The 24916-nt window shown below is 43.9% G+C and overlaps 2 protein-coding genes across 2 annotated transcripts; one reads left to right on the top strand and one right to left on the bottom strand.

Annotated features, from left to right (window-relative positions):
• The first annotated feature begins 1156 nt into the window (after window positions 1-1156).
• LOC139910262 (methionine aminopeptidase 2-like) lies at window positions 1157-7576 on the top strand. The gene is made up of 11 exons (XM_071897512.2): window positions 1157-1331; window positions 2213-2326; window positions 2551-2613; window positions 3454-3556; window positions 3879-4040; window positions 4316-4497; window positions 4725-4819; window positions 4935-5031; window positions 5123-5226; window positions 6481-6596; window positions 6838-7576. The coding sequence occupies exons 1-11, from the start codon at window positions 1157-1159 to the stop codon at window positions 7088-7090; spliced, it is 1464 nt and encodes a 487-aa protein (XP_071753613.1). The 3' UTR covers window positions 7091-7576.
• Window positions 7577-7839: 263 nt separating this feature from the next.
• On the bottom strand, window positions 7840-17756 carry LOC139910295 (netrin-4-like). The gene is made up of 10 exons (XM_071897548.2): window positions 17676-17756; window positions 16784-17340; window positions 13409-13681; window positions 12525-12651; window positions 12063-12251; window positions 10985-11192; window positions 10736-10848; window positions 10506-10574; window positions 10006-10179; window positions 7840-9552 (listed from the first exon to the last, which is right to left on the bottom strand). Exons 1-10 carry the CDS (start codon window positions 17734-17736, stop codon window positions 9371-9373), a joined length of 1953 nt encoding a protein of 650 aa, XP_071753649.1. The 5' UTR covers window positions 17737-17756; the 3' UTR covers window positions 7840-9370.
• Between the last annotated feature and the right edge of the window lie 7160 nt (window positions 17757-24916).

Raw genomic sequence — 24916 nt, 5'->3', positions numbered from 1 at the left:
TTGGTTAAGCTGTTGGCAGACTCATTCTCTAGATTACTACACAAGCAAAATGAGAAAAAATGTTTTAGATTACGCATTCACAAACACTTTGAAGGATTAGTTGCAGTGGCATTAGAAATTACCTTTGTATTGTAGCTGCCAATCGCGTTCCTTTATTTGCCAAATTAAAATGCAAAATGTTGATTCGTGTGCCCTTAATTCGATCCCGTCCTGTTGGCTGGAGACAAGCAAATTAAATGGTTAATGTCTTGCAGTTTAGCCTACAGTCAGCATGATGAATCATTAGCCTACCTGGTCAAAGAAATACAATGGGCCAGCTCTGAATTCTCTCAGCGCACCAGGCGAAGTCATTATTTCCCGAAATAAATCCACCTTATTTTGTTCCAAAGATCTGACAAACTCAAAACGCAAGCTAAATCGTTGCAACAAAACCCTACAACAACAAAACACCCCCCTTGTAGGTGCGTCAGCGTTGTTCTGCCAAATCCACCTTTCCCTACTGTAAATGTAACCATTATCCATTCAGTTTGCTGGGCTTGTTGCTTGGATACATTGCGCTGCGCCCGTCTCCAAATTCTCCCGTTACGCACCATTAATGATCTACTCCGGGCATCAAATTGAAAGGCTATCCCTGACAATACAGACAGCAAAACATTACTCACTATTATAGATAAGGTGTCGAGCGTTTGGCAATTTGGAAACACAGGCGATGTGACACTTAAGCCTCATCTGACGAGCTGCAGTCACAGGTGCACAGAGCCCGGTAACTTGAGATTCAGCAAGGACATAATTGGATGGGAATTGTGCTTGTGCACAGAGAAAGTGGTTATTCTAGCAAGCGTTGCAGCATTTACAGGTCATTTACCGAGGACAGGATATTCACACAGCCAGGCTTTTGAGTCTCCAACAGCATAAACATTGGGATACAGTATTTCCCTTAGCTGTATTTTTCATATTACTGTTTATCCCAAAATGCAGCCACTGTTCCCCCTGATTCCTTTGATGACAAATTAAAGTATTTGCTCCCCAGAACGGGGAGGATCGTCTTCCTCTATTCGGGTCAAGTTGTTGCACAGAGATTGTCTAATAGCTCATTATTGGCTCAGCTGCCTCCAGCACACTTTCGGCTTTGACCACTGGAGGCTCCCAGCAGCTTATGCGTCACTTCATCTCTCAGTCGCTGATCATGGCGGAGCTACAGCCACAGAATGAAGTGGAGCCTCAACTTCTCAATGGGGACGACTTGAACCAGGAAAGAGAAGACGCAGATACATCAGAATCAGTAAAGAAAAAGAGAAGAAAAAAGAAGAAGAATAAGGCTACCGCACTAGGTAAGAGGCATCACTTTGCGTTATAAAATCGTTGAGAAAATAGCGCAATATTGTCCCCTCTAGTACCAAGCGATAGAGCAAGAGCATCAAATATGCGGGACAGGAGACTTTTCAACCTGTCAGAGGGTGCTCCTGTCCCAGCTGTCCCAGCACTGGAAGTGAACAGCTCCTGCCTGGGGCCAAGATGAGGATGCTCATCTGGAAATGGGACATTTTCTCAAAGCTGGAATTTGATATCAAAATTGATAGGATACAGTCAGTTCAAGATATGGGTGGAATAAAATTGTATTTTACTCCAGATTAAATATGTTCTATCCTATAAATCCCCCCTAAGCTGCACGAAATTATGTAATAGAAGTATCCACAGTTTTGGTGCAATAAGATGACAACCACTGTTATGCAAAATAAATAAATAATAATAATTGCAGCCAAAACTAATTGACATATTTGCCTCATATTGTGGAAATACAAAATCCTGCAGTTGCTGAACCTGCCCTAAGTGCATGTCAACTGTTGTACACACAGCACTGTCTCTGAAGGGCTAAATGTCATAATGCTGCAAGGTACATATGCCCTTGAGAATATTGATTACCAAGGTATAGAAACAAATTATGCATGGACACTGCCAAGTTCTGATCATAGTGGATGCACTTTCGTAAAATGGCTCAGAACCATGAACCATTTACTCACTTTATGTGTGTGTGTGTGTGTGTGTGTGTGTGTGTGTGTGTGTGTGTGTGTGTGCGCATGTGCGTGTGTATGCATGCACGTCTGCATGCATGCATTTCTGTGTGCATGTCCATGTATGTGCTCGCATGCATGCATGTGCACGTGTGTGTGTGCACCTGCACATGCATGCATGAGGGTGTGTGACTTTGCAGCAGGGACAAATGAGGCTGAGGGGGATGGAGAAGCCGGAGGTGTTGGTGATGTGATGAAACAGTTGGAGCAGCAAGCTCTGGAGGACAAAGAGAAAGAGGAGGATGGAGAAGAAGGTAACTCCTCTAGATTTTACCATCATCAACTTCATCATCATCATCATCATCTGCAGTGGGGATTGTGCTGATCTTCAAGTCCCCAAATGCGCACAGTGGAATTCAGCTAGTTATATCTGCAATGTGATATCTGATTTTCTGTAACACACTGGGAATTGTGCCCAAGCCTCTGTCAATATTGCTCACCTTACAAAGTGTATTGAAACTAATGATGCTTTCAACAGATGGAGATGAGGGAGAGAACTCAGCTGGGAAAAAGAAAAAGAAGAAGAAGAAAAAGAAAGGATGTAAGCTTTGTTCGTCACTGCAGCAAAATTCTCCTCTGCAATCTACAAAAGATTGTATTTTGGCAACGTCTTTATTATTGTAAAGTAACAATAGCTGATGTTATATACAGTATGTAAGGATTAGGTTGAATTCACTTTAACTCAATTCAGAATTCAAATTAAAACTGCAATTCACACAACAGTGATAGAGCATTTCTCAATAGATTGGATACTTGTAAGAACCTTGTTATAGCAAAAGATTTCCAGCGTTTGAATTTTGAAAAAAATCTGCTTCCCGAATTGACTGCATTAGATTTGCTTTTTAATCATTTGTCAAATACAACAGGCGCACAGGGAATTTGACTTGGTTAAATGGTGCGACACATTACAAGAGCGTTACACAATACAGGATCAACGCACTAGGATAAAGTGTAACAGGACCTCATGTAGTGCAGATAATACATATTGAATGACAACTCTTAACATAAACACACTACACATATGCATTCAAAGCCAAGGAGTTGTTGCAATGCAGCAGCACTGACATTAGTTATTAACAGTAGGGAAGGAGGGAGTGATTGAATTGAAAGTGATTGATCCTAAAAATATATCCAACATATCCAAAATATGACATATCAATATAACCCACTATATGATACAAGTACTGGTATATTGCCATACCATTTACTAGTATTATAATTGAATGAATTTACTTACTGTAGGGTGGCTTACCTAATAACATTTGTCAGGGACAGTACAGTTAAAATACCAATGTGCTGAATGTACAGAGGCTAACTCTTGTTTTCTTTGCTGTCTCCCTCCCCTTTTCTCTCCTTCTCCTTCTCTCTATCTGGGGCACAGTGAAGGGACAGACTGACCCTCCCTCAGTCCCTATTTGTGAGCTCTATCCCAACGGAGACTTTCCAAAGGGAGAGGAGTGTGAATATCCCCCATCAAAAGACGGGTGTGTGACCTCCACACTGTCCCTCGCACTCAGCAATAGTCTACCACAGTGTGACATGCTTAGCTTTTATTTAGGTCTCTGTGCTTTATGCTACTTCATACTGGAAAGCATAATGAAGTGTGGTGTATGCTGTGTGGTTTTATTTCCTATTCAGCAGCAATTTGACATATTTGGCCTCAGTATATAAAGCACCAATGGCACTTGCACCTCTGCAGAGTTTCTACAAGAGCACGGCCGGATATTATCCTCATTACAAACATTTGCATAATGAGAAAATAACGAACACCTCCTCTCTGTGACACACCTGCCTGTCCCCCGCCAGGCGCAGCGCAGCGTGGCGGACCACCAACGAAGAGAAACGGGTGCTGGACAAGGCCAACGAGGAGATGTGGAGTGATTTCAGGCAGGCGGCTGAAGCGCACCGGCAGGTCCGCACCTACGTCAGGAGCTGGATCAAACCAGGGATGACCATGATTGACATCTGGTGAGACACGCACTGAAATATTGTCCTTGAGCCCTTTTTTATGGGACCTCAATCTGGCCCCTTCATGTTGAGACCGGACACGGTTGAGACTGACATTGAGGTGGTTTCAGCAGTTCTTTGTCCTGGCCTGCAACAAACCATTTTCAAATTGTCAAGGAAAGCAGAGGGACTGCTAACCTGTGGGGTTTTCAACCTCTTCTGGATGCTTTATCTGCCGTGACAATAGTCCCATTGTCCTTGTCATCCCTTTGTGCTGCTTTCTGTGTCTCTGGCAGTGAGCGGCTGGAGGACTGCTCCAGGAGGCTGATCAAAGAGAATGGGCTGAAGGCCGGCCTGGCCTTCCCCACCGGCTGCTCCATCAACCACTGTGCTGCCCACTACACCCCGAACGCAGGAGACCCCACCGTGCTGCGCTACGACGACGTCTGCAAGATTGACTTTGGAACGCACATCAACGGTGAGGACTGGCTAATACGTGTTTAGGTTTCCTCAAGTTATGTTTTACTGTTTTAGTCATTATTACAGTAAAATCTCTAAAATGATGATTGCACGATAATTCTTCATGCATGAAAATAAACAGTTGTTGTAAGTTAATTAACTACCTGTTTTCTAAATTAATACCATTTCCATACCTACTGCAAAAGAAACACCTGTTATGAATAACCAATATGCTTGATTTTCCAGGTCGAATAATAGACTGTGCCTTCACCGTCACTTTCAATCCAAAGTATGACAGGCTGCTGGAGGCTGTGAAAGATGCCACTGACACCGGCATCAAGGTAAAGCAGCTCTTTCACCCACGCATGGTGCTTAAGATTATTTACCATCCAGGCTGTCTGGATGTGAAGAATAATGCTATTTACCCATGTTAGTGTAAACACCTCTCTGCCCCAGTGTGCAGGAATTGATGTGCGCCTGTGCGACGTTGGCGAGACCATTCAGGAGGTCATGGAGTCTTACGAAGTGGAGATAGATGGGAAAACATACCAAGGTAATATGAGGTCATTTATCACCCTTTCTTTATGTAAAGCTTCAATGGCGTTTCATATTTATCAAACCTCTATGTGCCGTTCTTTTCACAGTGAAGCCAATCAGGAATCTCAATGGCCACTCTATTGGACCGTACAGGATACACTCAGGCAAGACAGTCCCTATTGTAAAAGGTGGAGAGGCCACGAGGATGGAGGTTTGTATACTGATGCACACAGCTTAACATCCATTCCATAGTGCAGCTCACATAAGTCAAATGCAATCAAATAGTTGGATGTGATTGGCATCAGGAGCACAAAACAAGACGATGGCCTCTGTTGATCTATTTACTGGTGTGTCTGAAATTAAACCTTTCTTCGCTGTTTGCCCTTTGCCTATAATTCAGGCCTTTTTAAATCTTAAGTGTAACTGGAAGAACTTGTGGCTGGTTAGAGTTACGATGGGGTGTGGAGAGCAGTTCCAATTCACTGCTCTAACAGCTTCTTAGTCACCCTATTCAGCACTTTAATTACACCTTTAATGGAATTACCAGCCGCATCAAGTGGCAACGCGTGTTAAAACACCAGCCCCCAATTGCACCGTAGGAGCATTGAATTGTGGGCATCTAGGGTTCATTAACAGGCTGGTGCCTCACCAAGGAGAAACGCTGCGGCTTGTTGCTATCTGCGGAGTCAAAATACATTTCCTGAGTCTACACTTGATATGTCACTGAGGTCCACACTCACCGCATACCCACACAGCTGCAATGCATAACTCTATTTGGACAGAACTGAGCATTTTAATTGGCAAGTTGCTGAGTCAAGCTTTTTACCTGATGGTTCCAGGGGAGTGAGGGGGGGGGGGGCGGGGCAGGAGGGGTGTTGCTGATGTGGCAGCTTTGCGTGTTGTATTTTTAGCTTAAGTGTGTTGGTGTAACAAGGCCATTACCCTCTTTGTGATCAGAGAGCGCACGGCTGGAGTGGCAGCTGGGCGTGCCGCGGGGCCGCTAGCACTTTGACTGATTATCGGTGCAGCGAGAGAGGGCGTCGCAGTGTTATCAGCTAATACCACAGGGACTCCAACAACCGCCACGCGCTGATAGAGACGCAAAACGCCAATGGAGCCCAGCCACTCAACTCACAGAACACACTGCTCCAGAAAGGACACTACTGTCCTTAATAGACTGCACATGAACATGTCAGCCGTTGACATCTTGAGTTATTGATTCAATTTACTCTGAGTCCCCCTGGGAAAAAAAAAAGTCTACTCACAGAGAGTTTTTTTTTCTTTTCAATGACCTTCAATAACATTATACCCATTGAACCGTTATCATTGTTTCCATAAAGCTGTATAGATGCACTTTTCATAAAACACACCACGTTATAATATATGACAGATGTTCAGGACAGTTCCACATTTTGCTACAGCAGCCAAAGTTGAGTGTTTTCTGTCTTTTCTTGCTGCCTCTCAGGAAGGTGAAGTTTACGCCATTGAGACATTTGGCAGTACAGGAAGAGGTGCGGTCCACGACGACATGGAGTGCTCACATTACATGAAGAACTTCAACGTTGGACACGTGCCAATAAGGTTGACTCCGCTGCCTTCTTCTCATCTCAGTGTCGATATGCAAAATATTGATTCTGAAAATTATTTATAGGTTGATTTGCTCCTCACATTCCCTCCTCAAAGAAAAGGAACTAAAGAGACAAAACAAACTAATTGTGAATAGGGCATCATTTGTTGGCTAACATCTATAGATACGATGTACAGTTTGTCAGTTTGTCTCAATTTTCCCCTCTGTTTTCCCTCTGTTCTCACTGTGCTGCAGACTTCCAAGGGCTAAACATCTGCTGAATGTGATCAATGAGAACTTTGGCACCTTGGCCTTCTGCCGCCGCTGGCTGGACCGTCAGGGTGAGAGTAAGTACCTGATGGCACTGAAGAATCTGTGTGACCTTGGCATCATAGACCCGTACCCCCCTCTCTGCGACACCAAGGGCAGCTACACCGCCCAGTATGAGCACACCATCCTACTCAGGCCCACCTACAAGGAGGTAGTGAGCCGCGGAGACGACTACTAAGCATGCGCCAAACCCCAGGCAAACCAGGAAGAGCATGACAGCTCAGAGACAACAAACCTCTTCAGACTGATAACAATTATGCAATATTTCTGTGACCTAAATTTCCGTTGCTTGAGTCCTACCTTTAGATAATTGTTTTAGCAAGAGCAAGAGACTGGTGTCATGGCAGTAGCTTACTTGTATGTTTCTTTTCCAAAGGATCAAGCCAATAGATTAAGGGCATATCGTATAAGAAATGTAGTGTTATTATTTAGGTTATATTTTGCCGTACTGCTTTTAGAAAATATGCAAAAGAAATATATGCAAAAGAATCATGCAAAAAAGGTTTTGGCGACCACCTTCGCCTAATAAAGCTATGCTTCAAAGCCTTGTTAAGACCTTGTGGGAGAAAAAGATAACTGCTGTGAAAGTATTTATATTTCTATATTTCTTTGCTCTATTTTAATTTGAGGCAGTTTTATAAGAAATAAATTGTTATAAATCTTACATTGATTGCTGTGTCCATATGTACAAGAGCCTTAAAAGTATGACTATTTGATTCTGTGAAATTGTTCATCACACAAATTGTGTAAAAGTGTATTTCTCACTTTTAACCAAAGGAGGGCGGTATTAAAACATGGGTTAAACTCCCACCAGTCACCTCTAGTACCAGGCTATTGATAGCCTTGAGCCTCAATATAACATGACCATGAAACAAAATAGACTTCTCCCAGAAGTGTTAAGAATGAGCACAATGGCGTGTTGTTTATGCAATACCATAGATTCAGTATGGAACAAAAAAAACATATAGGACACACAAAAATAGCATTACAAATGTCACATTGAAGCCAGAGTACTTCCATGCACCCCAAATCACCATTTTGTCCTTTACATGCAATTTCCAGCCCATTTCTCTTAGTTTGGTAAAGTCTTTGGGGCAAGGACATGGGCAGTGATGTCACGGCTGAGGAATGCATCATGTCTCCACGCGGAGTCTGTCCTTCTCCTTGGAGACAGCAGACAGGCCTATTCTTAACTGGGCCTGGCTCAAATATGGCCTGTGGACTCTAGATCTGATACACTGTGACGTCAATTAATACCCAGCCTTTTAATACATATTTATTTTGGGGTAGCAGGAGTCGCTGGCCAAAGAGAGAAACACATGTGAGTTGGTGTACACACACACACACACACACACACAATCTCCCTCTCCCCCTCTCTCTCTCTCTGTCTCTCTCTCTCACACACACACATACACACTGGTGCAATCAGGGTCAGGTTGGAAGAGGCCTTCTCCAGTGAATCCCTTCATATGGAATGGAGCTGAAGCAGGTCTTATGAGGACAGCAGGTCATCGAGTCCTCATTGAGTCAAGTCTGACTTAAGCAACCCGACAATGATCCACTCACGTAAGCGAAACAGTTGGAGGGGGCGGATGTTAAGAGTAAACTCGGTTCTGACTGAGAGCGTCTTTGTCAGTTGCGTGTCCCCAGGACCAGAAGGTGGAGCCGAGTGTGTTTTGCTCTCGTTAGACAGCAGGAGGCCGAGTGCCGGAGCGGACAGAGCTGCTCACATTAAGCCGCCTGGTTCCTTTTAATGTTTTTTTCATCCTTTCTCCCCCTCCAGGAGTTACTTGTTCTGACCTGCACAGTCCCAGACTCCCCGCCAAGGACATCAAGCACACACACACGCACGCGCACATACACAAACACCCCCGGTACACACGTTCTGATGTTGATTCATTCATGATTTATCACCAATAACTGTGAGACGACAAGGATAATTCAGTCTGTGCCTTTGCAAGATTTCAAAGTAAACAGCTCTCAATGAAATAGATATAGAAGGACATGACTGTGTTTTGGCTCATCAACTTTGACAGTTATTTTGGCCAGGATATGGAGTATAATTGAGACTTAAACACATATTCCTTATTACTTTATAAATAACCTGGAAAGAATTATGAGCTAAGGCATACCATAACACGTGAATGAAATTCCAACATCCAACTTTGTCTCTGACAAAATTCTTTATGGCTTGAGTTTGACTTCTTTCATCCTGTAGGTGACTGTAGTCTGCCAAGGCTTGTGCTCTACTTGTTTCTACCACAGGTTAACAACAGCAGCAGCAGCAGCCTTGTAGTGTCCTAGAGTGTCTTACTGGGCCTGTGGACCGGCTTTGGAAGCAGAAGAAACAGTGAAATCCCTGTAGTAGGCGTGGGTTTTTGCTTTCACTTCAGCGTCCAAGCAATGCCTAATTCAAAGAGTTGCTCATCTTGTCCATTCTCTCACTCATCTAATCGCGCTAGGCCTCTTGCTTTCCATCCCCGTCCTTGGCGCTGCCATGCCGACGGCCACAGTCTTTCCTGAGGATGTGGAGGAGCTTGTGTCCCAGGCTGGACTTCCACGGTTTGACCAGGCTCTTGGTGTTGACCATCAGTCGGCCAGTGCTCCAGTCCTCATGACCGGCCACCACATAGTCTGTTCCTGAAGAGGAGAGGAGGAGAGAGAGCAGAGCATAAGCTGCAGCCTTACTGAATTTCAAGTCTAGTGAGCATTTCAGTAAAAATTTACTGTGGGGCGCACCTTATGTAAAAAGTGCACACATTACAATACAACTATAATAACTAGCTCATTATTGTGCTTATATAAAAAAGCTTGAATGAATGTTGCCAAAAAATTATCATTGTGAAGGGCAGATTGTGAAATAGTCTCATAACAAAGAGATGGTTGTAATCTTTAAGCTGTAAATGTCCACTCTAAAAGAGTGATGTTAGGACATTGGCTCCCACTCAAAGCTTCCTTGAGCAGCGACAAAGATCTGCTATTCAGCACAAAGCTGGCAGATTGTCCACTCGAGAGTCGACTAATTAGGAAGTCAGAGGAAAGCTTGCGCATTGTGAGCAATAAAGTTTCTCATTGGAACTGACTGTAGCCGACCTGGGTTGAGGATGGGACAGGTGCAGCCCTGCGTGGTCCAGGACTCTGGGTAAAGGGTGATCCCTCCCCTCTGGATCTTCATCTGTGGGCTCTGGTAGAAAACCTTCTTGACTTTCACCTCCACCTCTGCATGGGAGCCTTTATCGTGAGCCGACACCACCCTCACCATCAGCACTACCAGGGCAAAAGAAACAGCGATTCAACGATTCAGCTCTATTGGGAACAGCTACAAAATGCAATGTGTCGGTATTAACTTTCCACTCCTTAAACTTTTGCCCTTTTGCACTGAAGACTTTTCAACACCTTTCGGAGCTTGGAATCACTAGCCGAGATGTCAAGTGGAACAACCAGGGTCATTTTTCAACATTTGGATTTTCTTTATGGACGGATCTCTTGGGTTTTAAAGCAGCCATTATGTTCTCAAACGGCCTCACCCTCCAAGACTGTCATGGTTGGCTCACACAACGCTGAATCGATTCCCTGTGTCAAATACCACTTACCGTAGTCATACTCCATAGCGCAGAACAGTTTAGGGCTGCCAAGGGTCACTTCTACACACTCGCATTTCTCTGGGAAAATGAAACATGATTATGATTGATCAGATTCATAAGGTTCATGTGAATCATATAATTTTGATTTATACATTTCATACATCTAAGCAGCCACATTAGTATCTGCGTGCGTTGGAGGAGAGTGGAGTGTGTTCTGTGTGATATGACCTGTGACTCACCAGAGTGGTGCAGTGCAGAGAAAAGCTCCTCTACCCTAAAGAGTGCCGGCTCACTATTATTGCTGCTGTGTCCCATGTGGCCAGTGGCTGTATAGAAGACCTCCACATCTGAGCTGTGCCGCAGAGTCAGAGCCAGAGGCAGAGGCAGCATTCAGTATAAATAATCCAGAATACACTTTATCTCTTATAGTGCACATCACTTATACGTATAAATATATATTGGCTATAGTATTAAGTATTGGCACTCACCCAGATATGCAGTCCCCGGTGTAGGGATCACAGTCCCCCGCACAGTCACATGGACGGCAGCCATATTCATGGAGCCCCCAGTATCCCATCATGCAGCTGTCACAGCGGGGGCCTCCAACACCCGGCTTACAAGTGCACTCCCCGTTGCTAGGGTTACAGAGGGTGTTACCACCTGAGAGGACCGAGCCTACAAGGTGGCAAGAACAGGCTGCACAGGGGAGGGATGACAGAACAGGAGGATTGCATGTTAACGTCTCTGCATGCAAGTCTGCTTGCTCCGCTCAAGAAGACATGTCTCCTTATCCCCACATAAACATACAAGCACACAGTATACATTATGTGCATCCATGTGTGCAAAGGCCACACACATCCACACAAGCACAAACAGAGTGCATATACAGTAAATTCCCGTGACAATATGAAAACAAATCCATTCTATCAACCTCCTGTAACCAGGGACAAGAGGGCATTATGTACTCCGCTCGGACAACACGCTTTACGTAGCTGCAGCATAAACAAACAGTAAATCACTCCCTCTCTGTGCTGTCAGACTCGCTGCCTGATGGTCCCTTCTGATGACAGATTGATTTTTGTTTCAGACTTGCTTCATTTGTTTCTAAAAACGGCGTGTTTGTGCTTAAAAATGCTGCAGCATGCCTGGGGAAAAGGGCAGGAATGGGAAAAATGTGCTCGCATGGACCATGGGAAATTCCTCCATTGTTTGCAATTACTGTCACATTCCAAAAAAGTAATGTCTCCTTCGCTCCTACTGAGGAGCGGACTGGAGTCAGCTAACTATCGTATCATTGACAAGGCAACTGCAGTGACTCGGAAAGGTCTTGGAGAAAATATCCTCATCAAAGAGATCAATTGGTTTTAATCTGGGTGGTCAACACAAAATCAAATCTCCATTACTAATCTCTCTATCAAAAGCTACCCGTCTTAATTGGAATTTTCAACTGGCAGTCACCCAGATAGTGTTATGGTTGGAAGAGAACAGAAGCTTTATTTGCCCATGGATACTCCCAGAGCAAAGATACCCCCAGAGGAAGAGAGTTAGAGTGCTGTAGGGCCTTACGTCTGCAGGAGTCGGGAGCGGTCTTTGGTCTGTTGGGATCTCTGAAGAAGCCCTTCTCACAGTTCTGGCAGTGGCGGCCCTCTGTGTTGTGGCGGCAGTCGTCACACACACCCCCACTCCGCCGTCCCGATGCCAACCACAGCCCACGATTGAAGTGACAGCTCTTGGCGTGGCCGTTACACTTGCACTCTGCGTTAGGACGGATGTAGGCAATGAAAGAGAGGTTATGAATTCCTTTGCTCATCTCTGACTTTCAAAGCCCTAGTGATTGCAATGACAACTGTTAGCTGTCGTGATAAGAGTAATTTCTCTGTTATTCGTCTTAGCTGAAGGTCCTTATGGATACATTAGCGTCTAAAAAAACTGTAATCTGATTTACGATACATAATAAATTTATTGCAGAAATAAGTGCACATGCTGTGTGTCCTACACTGCATTTGACTCTGTTGCCCCTTCACTCACTCCGGCACTCGTGTGGTGTCCCCTGGATGCCGTTGGCAGCCTGCCAGGGTTGGTCATTGTAGAGAGGTGCACAGCGCTCACAGTGGTCACCGGCTGTGTTGTGTCTGCAAACACACTTCCCATGGACCTGCCAGACAATGGCACATTATTTTAACTGCATGCACACAGAAACGCACACACCCTATGTGCTTCTGCTACTAAAAAACGGGACCTGCTACAAGTATTGCGTGCATTGAATTGGCTTCAGAGGAGTTTTAGTGCCACATGATCTTTTCAACCCCTCCCAGAAACATTTCTTGGGGAAACGCTGCGAATAAAGTGCAGAATTACACAAGTGCTTAGCAAGCTGTATTGTAACATACCAACCTTTCAATATACAGTCACTGTGGTTTCAGACTGTGCAGCTTATTATGTGTAACGTGACTACAGCACCTTAAGCCATGTTGGTATTCAGCTAGTGTTTCTATTCTCCATTTACAGTAAAGACAATAACATGACAGAGACTATGGGTTGTTAAAGCATTAGGTTTAACGCCATAATTAAGGTTTCCACATCCTTAAATCCCTGTAATAGTAGGTAAAAGCTGCGGCCTGATATCCAGTCTTCACTATAGCCTTCAGCTTCGCCAGCACATACCACGGCACAGCTGAGTAACCAGGGAGTGGTGGGAACACAACCCCAACCCTTCTACCCCCAATCCCAACACACAAACAAACAAATATGGAGAAAAAACACAAGGCATAAACAGACGTGGCATTACACAACACAAGTGTTTTCACAACAGAGCAAACTATGCATGGAGAGCTTTGTTTTGGTCATTGTTAGTGGAGTGTCAGACACCTGTGATCTGTGTTTAGTCTAGTTTAGTCTTCCAAATCACTCACCATATTAGCAGTCCTCTGCTGGCTGGGATGATAGCCACTGGCTGGCACACAGTGCTCTGCATGCCCATTGCAGAGGCAGCTGCCTTTGACGATGAAGTCATAGATGGCGTAATGGTCTGTGGGCAGAGCGGGGGCACTGGGACGTTTGGCCTGGCAGGGGCACGGCTGGCGCTGGAGCAGACGGACTCTCAGATTGGTGACCATAAGCTGGTGCTGGGCAGCTGGCCCGTAGGGATCCACAGAGTGCCAGGGCGACAAGGCACGATAGATCACCTTAGAGGCGGGAGGAGGAAACATAAAAACCCCATAAAAATCTCCCAAAACCTGTGTTGCTCCACTTGTAGATTTTCTAAAAGGTGAAAAAGGCTGATCCTTGTGGAAACAAAGACAGACCGTGACGAAAACACAAATCATGTCAGTTTCTGTTCCTTGCTCTGCCAAATAAAAAACAGGCATCAATCTGGTTTTCCTTTCATGCTGCTCAAATAGCTGCTATTCTAGGAAAATCTGAGTTGTTCCAAAGTAAACATGGCTAAATAGTTCCTGTTCTGCCTCTCTCCAATTTTGCAGCAATGTTGAATGTTGATCATTCAGACACATCCTCTCTGTCTATGAAAAGGAATACAGATATAAAAAAAAGTTTACATGCATTCATTATTGTTCATCATAACATCAGGAAAGAAAACAGGAAAGAAAACAGTCGGCAGATATTTTAATTGTTGGATGGTATTCAAACTCTTTATCCCCGTAGTTTCAGAGCTTCGACACACGCTATAGCAAGACACAAGAATCCATAGCACTGATGTTTGGAGGAGCCATAAAAATCCATGGACAAGTACAGGAAGTGTGTGAATAAATGCTGGACCCAAAAACGTATCAATGTGGACAAAATGTGTCATCCTGAGCCAATTCAGTCACACTAGAACCTCAACTTTGACCTATCAAACATAGCAGTACTCCAGCTGCAAACTGGCAGGGTCAACTTTATAGTCTACTATCCACAGTCAGTATGTCTTGCACTGTCCATTTGCACTGTATGTGAGAGCCTCTTGTTACTGTATGTGTCATTGTGTACTGTGAAACCCTGTAGGTTGTCAGCACAGCAATGCCAACAAGAAAAAATCCTGTACATTAATTGCACTTGACAGTTAAAATGATTCTGATTATCTCATTACTACAAGCAGAAGAGTTTCAGCAGATGGCTTAAATTTCTAAACCAAATGCCTGATATCTGCAGTATTGGCTATATGACTGAACCCCTTCTGTTTTCACACAGCGGGATCAACTTTGGGGGTTTCCTTTGAGTGTCTGCACAGACAGAGAGACACTAATTATAAAGGGTGAGGGGCTTACGCAAGAGAGCTGACATAGCAAACCATATACTTGTTGCAAATACACTGCAATTATGAGATCAGTCAAAGCCATATATTCATTCAGACATTTAACCAGAACCCCCATCTTGGTCTGGGGCCCTTTGGAGCAAAAACAAAAAAGCTATGTTGGCCAGCTCTCTCTTTCTCTCTCTCTCTCCCTCCCTCTCTCTCTCTCTCTCTCTCTCTCTCTCTCTCTCTCTCTCTCTGTGTGTGTGAATGAAGCGGGATGCTCATGAATAAACCATAGCTGGCTATCTGGCTCAAACCTCCCTCTGATGATACAGCATGTCCAAAAATGCTTTGGGAGAACATCAGAGGGATGAGTGAACATTGATATTCTATCCATGCGTGTCATAGCTGTTTGCGGCTTAGAAAGTAGGCTATCCCTAACAAAGAGTCCTCCACGGCCCATCAGAGGTGATCGGTTTACAAAGCGTGGCCATTTGTTTGTTCAATGCTTTGTGTGACATCATGAGGTGAGTACTGAATGCAACACGTCCTAACGCCAATAAATGGTCAACAAGAGCAGATGGTGGACGTTATTGCTGCGAAGTGTTGGGGGAATGTCTGACAGCGTGTTTTGATGCGGTCACTCTCAGATCTCTCTTAGAAATAAAATCACGATCCAATATTCCAAAACACCTCTACAATCAGATCCTGCCTCTCCTCTGCTGATCTGGGAAAAGTAATCCATGCCTTTATTTCATAACTCTCAGATTACTGTAATTCCCTCTACTCCTGTCTGAGCGAGCGCTCCCTCAACCGACTGCAACTGGTGAAAAACGCTGCAGCCAGTCAATTTTAGAATTGATTTTAAAATCTTTCTGTTAGTTTTTAAGGCTCAATGAGGTCTAGCTCCAAGTTACATCTCACACCTTCTCTCCCCTTATGAGTCTGAACGTAGTCTAAGCTCCTCAGGCAGCTCTCTTCTTGCTGTCCCTTGATCCATGCTGAAAACTAAAGGTGACCGGGCTTTCGCAGTCTTTTTTGCTTTGGAACAGCCTCAGGTTTGCAGAGTCTGTTCCATCTTTTAAATCCCTGCTTAAAACCTTTTATGTGGTTTTATTGCCCTCATTTATTTTCTGCTGTATTGTGTCAGCTTTACTCTGTTTTTGTCTTTAATTTTTCAGTTTCTGCCTGTCTGATTTTCTCTAGTTTACTTCCTTGTTTCTGCAAAGTACTTCCTCTGAGCTACAGCATCCTTCTCACACCTCAAAGCTGATTGTTTGGACCCTCACAGCTCAAAGATATTGGGATGCCATATGGTTAAAGCAATCTTTTTAGCTATTGTTCATAGTAACACAACATGCTGTAGATGCTTCACTGCACTCAAGGCAAAAAGTTTGATTCACCCTACGACTTATCATGTAACAGGAGAGACGGGTCGCACTCAAAGAGATGACTGTGACACGTAATTGTGTTCAAAAGTTTGAATTCAGAGGAGCAGGTAAAGGTACAGATGTTTCAGCCCTTGGCTTTCATCAGTGTAGTCCACCCTCTCTCCTGCCACATGCTCTTGATACACAACATCCCAACCACACAACACATTTTCCAGTGTTAATAAGTGTTGGTTTTTCAGTTACAGTTATTTTCAGTTGACAACTGTTGATTGGAGAGTTCTTCATTCACTCATAGAGCTGATATGGCTCTGAGGGAAGTGTTCAAAACCATCTAAACGTTGTGAGCTTGGAATTATGAGGCCCTATCTGACTTTTTTCAGCAAAATTGAGTTATCCACATACTCATACTATGTGGATATTTTTTTTAAAGAACCTTCTGGGGTTAAATATTTAAAAATATAGGAAGTGCGTAACACTTTTGCCAGATGGTATGTGAAATCTTTGATCCTTAGTTGCACTCCACCCAGATAGAACTTTATCATTCCAAGCTCTCAGTGGTAAATCTACTTTGATGGGTGTGAACTTATCTACTGTAGATAAACACTGACATAGTTTTGATTTTTACACGCTCAGAGTTACATTAACCCTGACAATTCACTCACCTCTCCTCTGGTACATGGGAATGCTCCTGAATACTTGGAGGTGCAAGCTGCATCATTCTCCTCGACCGGAGTGCCCTCTGCCAGGCCAAAAGCCCCCTCACAGTCCCTGGCAAAATACCTGAGGGCCTTCCATGAGCGCCCACGGTCCTGGGAGCGCTCCAGCACCATGGCAGCGGGGCGGGGTGAGCGGAACACCAGGATGAGATGGGTGAGGTAAAACTCCGTCTCCAGGTCCAGCTGCAGAGTCTCCTCCTTCACCCCCTCCGCCGACTGCCACCAGGTGTCGGGGTGGCGGAATGAGGAGTCGCTCATGGCGGAGGGCGGGTGCGCCTGGCCGGGGATGGCAGCGTTGCACTTGCTGCATTTTGCCGCCGAGCAAGACTCCCGGCTATGTGGGGCAGCAGCCTGCTTGTAAAAGCAGTAGGGCTCCGAGGAGTTGGAGCCACAGACCGACTGGGTCGTCAGCACTCTACCCAGGGCCAAGTTTCCCATGCGGGGGTTGCAGGCTCGGCCGGCGCAGCGGCTCTCCACGGCTGGACCTTTGGGTTTAGAGGGACCTGATAGGACAAGACAGAGTTGTATGGACTTCAATAAAAGTTTGTGTCAGTGTGAGACAAAAAATAGGACAGTTTTAAGTGACAATAATGCAATGACAGCCCTATGTGTAGCTCAATAGCAGAGTATGCCTAAGCAAGGTTGCGGGTTCGAGTCCCACTTGTCCCCTCCATAACCCCTCTGACCCGCTTTACTAAAAATACTTGCACTCGTGATACTGTAAGGCAGGTTACATAAAAGCGTCTACCAAATACCTCATGACTGTTTTTGATTTATTTACAACTTCAAAGTGCGTGCATTTCTGTCTTCATTGTAACGCACAGTGGATCGCACTCACCGGCCAGAAGAGGAGAGGATGTGCACATCTGGATCATGACAAGTAAAGTCCACAGTCTCATCCTGAAAAATGCTGTAGTTCTGGTCTACATTAAGTCTGCTGTTTACGGACGACTGGTGTCTGTTTGGCGAATGAAGTAGCGCGCCTCCAACAGCTTCATCCAAGGATTGCCAAATGTTATTCATCCGACATGTTGCTTTCCGAAATATAATTAACTACTTACACCGATAAACAATCAAACTATCCCGACGTAGACCTCAAAAAAACACCTTAGAATTGAATTTAGGTGTAATTATGTCTATTATTGTTTTCGAATGCTCCGTTGAATTTTAATATCTGTGAAGGTCTGCAGTCATTATCCTTTAATTGTTCCATCCCACACCCTTCAAAGTTCAACTTTGCTATGCAGCCTTCATTGACATTTGGGAATATGAGGAGGTGGGAAGCACCGCCCTACTTGTCGTCTATTCCAGACCCCTCCCACCCCGACCCTTAAAATCAGACTTTGCAAAACAGACAATACCATCACCATTTCAAACAGACTTGATGCTATTATGAACTTACTTCCCATGTCAAACACTTTGACATGATTTTTTTAACGGGTGTTTTTCTGAAACGTTTGATGATCATATTCATAATAATGTCATTATACATTTAAATGAACACTTATCTACCTTACATAACAGACCAATTTTGCTACCACCAACCCAAAAATAAGTGTTTGGCCCAAGCAGCTAGAACTCCTTTCTTAATGGAAATACTTCTTCATCAGTTTCTTCTTAATGGAAAGACTTATTCATCAGTTTCTTCTTAATGGAAAGACTTATTCATCAGTTTCCCAGAGTATCAGAGCATTATTCATTCATCTTATGGTCAAAAGCAATCAAACGTGTGGGACGTTTAGATTGCCTCCACAAACCACCCAGGCACTTGAGCGCTAGTAACCGACAAGTGTGTCATTGTGTTGCATTCCTGCTACATATCACCACTTATTACTAACTGCCACTCATTAACCATCCCTTACCTGCCTTGTCAGACAGACAACGGCCCTGGACCTGGGGGTCGCACGACCCTTGACCCCAATAATCAGCCATTTGCAAGCCAGTTGTTTACCTCACCAGTGACATCACTTCAGTGTGTCAAAAGAGACATTTCATCAAAAGGGTATATGACAACAAATGTGCATCTGTCAGTGCCAATTAAGTAAGAATCATTTGATACCATGTAAAAGCTTTATGAGGTGGGCAGAAATTGGGGTGGACATGCAGCGAATGACTGATGGGAGAAGATGAATAAGGGAAGATGTCTCTGAGAGTATAGATCATACTTGTAAATACATGAGGTCAGGAGTAATCTCTCCTCACTGTGACTATGGCCTGTCACTGAATCATTCTCTGTTTTCACAGGTTGGCCTGGCTCATATGTGTTGGTGTATGTTAGAGGAGCAGGAGGAGGGGGGTCATGGGGGAGAGAGAGCATTCCCAGTCTCTTCCCTAAGGCATCCCGGCCTTGACGGATCAGGACATTCCTGGAATACTGCGACTCTCGTCACAGTGACGGCCTCTTCTGTTTTAGGGGGACAGGGTTCATGTCTGTGTGTTTTTAGATTTGCATGGGTTATTTCGGTTGTCTCCAGATGATCCGGCGGGGCAAGGGTGATGCACCTTGAGCTGTTCCCTTTGTACATCACTAGCATGTTTTTCGATCCACAAATCCCAGGAGTCACCATGAAAAATGCTTCAGGAAGGATGTCTAATCTTGGTTTGTCTGTGTTGTATTCCCCTGGTGGGATGAAAGCAACACACATAACAAACAAATTCCTTCATTCTCTTTCATTCCAGCTGTTTGTTGTTCTTCTGTTACCCAACTTGAGTTCTACCAAGCCGTATCATTAAGGAAAAACACTGTTCTCTTTTTTCCACTGGAAATCTGGCTCAAGCCTCCAACCAGTGATTATTCCAGTTTTGTTGTATGATTAAACATCTTCTGTTTCAGCTGAATCCCACAGGCAGAGACTCATGTATGTATTTGGGAATGCCGCAGATAAACGTTATAAAAGTCGATCTTTATAGTTGTGAGTTAGATGACATATGAAAAACTGGAATGAAACACACACGGCTCCTCCTAGTGTTAAGTTACCAGCCTCCCTGCGGCCGTATGGGACCGGTCCTTTCCACAGCCAGTGGCGTTGCTGCGGACCCGTCATATAGTGGCCAACTGAGATGACAGACGCGGGGCTATTCCACAGCCGCTGACCTGCTTTATTTCCAGACTGTAAAAGGATATCGCTCCCTCCCCCTCATCCTGCCATGTCACCTAGTACCTCCGGCTCACTGAACTGTTGAGACCCTTGGAAGTAATCTGTCTACTCTCCTGTAAAAGCCAGACAAAAAGCCAGACATGCTTTAGGCAAGGAAGGTAGGAGCATCGCTCAAGGGCAAGGTATAAAACAGTGGTCTCCATACATGTCCTCCTGCCCTCCATCACTAACCGCTCCTCCATTTTTATGACCTTTATCATTGGTATCTGTCTGCTTTTCCTTATCCATAACACTCCCCTCATCTGCATTTCATCAGATTCAGATTCAGATTTATTACATATGGACATACGAGGAATTTATCTTGGTAAGTTGGTGCGGTGGCAATAGCAGACAGACAAAAATAAAACAATAGCACAATAACAGTAAAGTAACACGTTTGAAAGTAACAGTAAAGTGGCATCCAGTGCAATATTCAGACACAAGCAATAGGCATTAAGCATATATTCAAGCAGTACAATTAGCAGTTAAAAACGAGAATAGCAATAGAAAATATGAATGTAAATATAAAAATATAAAACTGTACAAAACGATAAATTAGATAGATTTAATACCATTATATACATATATATACTGTGTGTGTGTGTGTGTGTGTGTGTGTGTGTGTGTTTGTGTGTGTGTGTGTGTGCACGTAATCCATAATGACAAGGAATGAAACAGGGTCTGTATTGCATAAATATTAGTCCTAAAATGCAAGCTGTAAATTATTTGGTATTCATATTCTTAGTTCATCTTGACTGTTGTAAGACTCTTGATACTACTTACAGCAGCATAGACAACCCCCACCCACCCTTCACACACACACACACACACACACACACGCACACATGCACACGCACACCCACCCACCCACACACACATACACACACACACACACACACACACACACACACACACCCCCAAACCAGACAGTTCTGGAAGTTTATAGTCATATTTCACATCACCTCTTGACACGCTCACTTATTGCACAGGAAAGACTCAACAGATGACTGAGCACTGGCCTGAATTAACGGCTGAGCAACAGCGGACATAGAAACAAGGGAATTCTGGGAGTTTCACCTTCATAAAAACCAGGCAGGCGGATCTGTCCCATTTTTTTTTCAGTGTGGATGGAAGGGGAACGGAAGGCCCACAGAGAGCCCCAGATTTAAATTGTACCTGCCTCATGTCATCTGCCTTTTGGCGTGAATAAAAGCAAAAGTATTATTAATAGCGGGAGAGGTGACAGTGACACGTTTTAACATTGTACAAACCAGAAGTATGGTTTCTTCTTTGCGTGTCTGACAGTGTAATGTGACAGCTGACAAAGAAGACCTGTCTTTTTAGTTTCTGAAATACCAGTAGCCATAATGGTGGGAATAACTTATGCTATACAGTAGATCATTCACTATTAATGCTATAGACGAATCAGAGACCCGGATAGCACAGCGTTACGGTGTTATGACTATGTGAGTGTGTGAACTTCATTGCGTAAGGTTCCAATAAGAAACACCTGCAGGCAAGAGAGAGCCCAGTGAAGTTGTTTCCCTTCGGATACGGTGCCTCACACAACACTGAGCTCAAAACCCCTTTCAACAAGGTCACATGGGATGGGGTATGAGGATGTGACGGACATGGTGACCTTGGAAGACAAAAATGAAAAGCCTCTGGCGGTTGTTATTCATGACTGGTCCCTGTTGCTGTTCAAAGCACGAAAATACACACTTTGCTGAAAGAAAACAGCTCCATTACTTGGGTAAAGATTGTGCCTACTGTGCTATAATTTACTCGTAGTATTTATTGCTTTTCGGAGGCACTTCAATGAAGAAAGTAGAGCAAAAGGGTCGTAAAACATTGGAAAGTTTGTGCTAAAGTGGACGATAACTATAACTGTTGCATGGTGAAGCCGTCTATTAGTGTGTCTGATTGATGACAGCGTGTTTTTGAACGTCCACCCTTCCAACCCGGACCCAGCCTCTCTCGGCTCTTACCCTAGGCGGGTGGAGGGGGTAATTAGCTCCCCCTGGACGCTCGGTGGAGGGGCAAACAGGATGGTAATCTGGGTTTGGGATGGGGAAAGAGCCGGGGATCGGAGCGTGTGTTATGACAGGAATGTGTGCTGCCCCCGCAACTGCGACCCTGCTTTAGGCTGCGTGTCTGTCCCCGTGCTGTTGGATAGCATAACACTCACATGTGTAGGAGCAACTCTTACAAATTACACGTATAACACATTGCCTCGCTGCCTGGCAGGTCAGGCCGAGATCAATACATCTTCATTTTGGACCAGTAGTGGAGATGCACAGACAGCAGCCTGACAGCAGGTTCTATCTGTCATTAGGAGCCTCTAATAATCCCGACTGAAACTAATCAGTGTCATCAGTTTGTTGCTCAACAGACTCATTGATCTCTTATCTACCTCTCAGTGACCCTGTGCGTTGCATTTTCGTGCTCAGGCAGCTTGGGGCTGTGCTGTCAAAAACACATTGGTGTCTTTCCAGCACAAACAGGTGGAGGTGGTTGCCTATTTCTTATCTTTTTATTAATGATACAGATCACTGCTCAGATTGTACTTTCCCTTGTTTGTGAAGGTACAATGGGTTTAGTGGGCCTGGCAAAAACATGTCCTTATAACAATAGGGACTAACGCTGCAGCCGGCATATCCTGTGCTTGGCACTGGCACGTTACAGTGTGTGGAATTGCTGTTTGTTTCAGGTTAGGTATCACTGAAACCGTTGCCTAGGGAATTTTGAAGTGTTTTACAGAATCCTGAGTAAACTATCAACTATCAGATTTCTTTGGAGGTTGATTTGTCAGTATGACACAAACAAGAGTATTGTGATACAACACCTGAGAAACCCTTAATGCGTATGATTAGCTGGTAAACCCCTTATGTTTCGAGACACGAAACCCAAATGAGATCATGTATTTCGCTCACATTATCAGCAACTTCCGAGTCATGATCAGTGTTTAACACACTGTTGATGCTTTATGTTTATTAACAGTGTGTAGTTAAAATAAAGCTCAGGTCTCAGTGAGAATTGAGCCTGATTCTTAGATACCTTGCAAGCTATATTTTGTTCAGTGTACAAAAAAGAAAATAACCTGCCCCGACGATAGTGTCAGCAAATACATTATTTTTTACACGACAGAAATCATATCTCTTAGCCAGCATTATATTCCTTTACAAATTTGCTGATATGTGAAAATGGAAGCATAGGTGTGTTGATTCCACTACTAGAGACAATTTTCAACTCTTTAAATGTGGGAACATTGCCACCCAGTGGTTACATCTGCAACTAGTCTGAAAGAACTGCGAGTAATCTTAGGGTAGTAGAGAATTCTGAAATTACTTTATTCAGATTAGGAAATTAATTGATTAAGAACCAATTTAGTAATCTGGTTTAAGATAATGTTGAGGTTTTGGTGCTCATCCCATGGACTTAACCAAATAACATTTAGGAATATGCAGCAGATATAATTAATTTACCTGCTTCTACAAAATATGTCACTATCTGGAACATTGAGATAGGTGCATCAGATATGATCTTCAGTGAATCAGCTACATTATAGCAATTGATAGTGAGTGCTGTTGCCTGACAGTAAACTGGTTTACCAGAAACAGACCTCTCTCTTGTTCTCCTTTGGAAAATTTGCATCTCTTCTTCTGGTGAAGTTTCTGTTCCTGTAGCTTCTCCTAACGCACGCTAGAGTGGGGAAATTTAATGTTCAAAAGCAGACTCTACTGTTGGCAGCTTAGAGCTAGACTCTAGGCTACAGAATGAATACAAATGAACGGGTTAGATATGATAAGAACGTGAGTTATTTGACAGTGAAGGGAAGAGAGGTGAATACACACACTTCATGTCTTTCAGCCTCTCCGCTGGCAGAGCCTCCAGGCCGGCCGACACCTCCTCTACCTTCTGCTCCGTGTTGCTCGGCATGCTGAGCGTACTGAGGTCAGAGTTCACTTCCCCAGTACACGCCGCGTGCGCCTCCTTCACCTTCTTGTGTCAGCAGCTGAGCATGTCATCCTGGGAGGGGAGACAGCTCATGAATCCAAAATCTAATAATACCAATCAGCCAATCATCCATCTTCACAGCAAGGTCTTGACACTTAATTTGTCATGATCATGTTAGGTGCATGTTAGGTGCTCTTTGCTACTGGTTGATTTTAGTGTTGGAAATCTAGGAATTCTTAGGAAAGCTTAATGTCCTGCTGTACTTATTGTAAGTCATTCTGGATAAGAGCGTCAGCTAAATGTCTGAAATGTAAATTAATGCAAGATGTTGTCAGTCATGATTTAATAGGCCTGTGTTTTCCTTCTATGTTCATATATGAAAGATTTACCTGCTTTTCACCCCTGAACTCCCCTCTCAAATGAGTTTTTAAGAATATCTACTTGCTGTTGGATGTCTTGGATTGTTCCTGCAGATTCCTACAGTAATTCACTCATTTTGATGTATCAACAGCAAAGTCTTGGATAAGAAATACCTAAAATGCAATAGGCCTAGTCTTGGCTTATGACTCCCTGTGATATATATGGAAGTAAATGTTGGGCAATGTTTGGCAGATTCTAGGCTGATCATTGAGTCTCCTGGCTATGAGAAGTTTTTAATTATTAAGGACTGGAAAATGAAAGTAATCGGTTACATCTAGTTCACTAACGGCTCTATTAAACCCAGTGTTTATCATTCTAAAAATTACATTGTTAATATATGTTTACTTGACACTTATGATGCAGTTTACCATCAATAATATCTCCACGACTTGCCAATAATGCAGGGTGAACAACAAAGTGGTTCTGCCCTTCAGAGAGAAACCCTCAGCATACATGACAAAAAAACAGCAGCTGTACTACTTCCTGTTGTTTAGGGCAACTGTAGACAGTTTCAGAGATGGCAGTAGGATAAGAGGAGCTGAAATAGGTCAATTGGCCATTGTTC

This window comes from Centroberyx gerrardi, chromosome 4 (assembly GCF_048128805.1).
Source record: "Centroberyx gerrardi isolate f3 chromosome 4, fCenGer3.hap1.cur.20231027, whole genome shotgun sequence".
NCBI lineage: Eukaryota > Metazoa > Chordata > Actinopteri > Beryciformes > Berycidae > Centroberyx > Centroberyx gerrardi.
This window is presented reverse-complemented; position numbering and strand designations above follow the sequence as displayed.

Excerpts from the sequence above, each read along its gene's own strand:
- LOC139910295 (XM_071897548.2), bottom strand. The coding sequence starts at position 17,736 with ATGAGACTGTGGACTTTACTTGTCATGATCCAGATGTGCACATCCTCT. Across the intron at positions 17,341-17,675 it reads ATCCTCTCCTCTTCTGGCCG|GTCCCTCTAAACCCAAAGGT; the intron begins GTGAGTGCGATC and ends TTGTCCTATCAG. Across the intron at positions 11,193-12,062 it reads CGCTCCCGACTCCTGCAGAC|CCTGTTCTTGCCACCTTGTA; the intron begins GTAAGGCCCTAC and ends TCCCCTGTGCAG.
- LOC139910262 (XM_071897512.2), top strand. The coding sequence starts at position 1,157 with ATGCGTCACTTCATCTCTCAGTCGCTGATCATGGCGGAGCTACAGCCA. Across the intron at positions 1,332-2,212 it reads GAATAAGGCTACCGCACTAG|CAGGGACAAATGAGGCTGAG; the intron begins GTAAGAGGCATC and ends GTGACTTTGCAG. Across the intron at positions 2,327-2,550 it reads AGAGGAGGATGGAGAAGAAG|ATGGAGATGAGGGAGAGAAC; the intron begins GTAACTCCTCTA and ends TGCTTTCAACAG.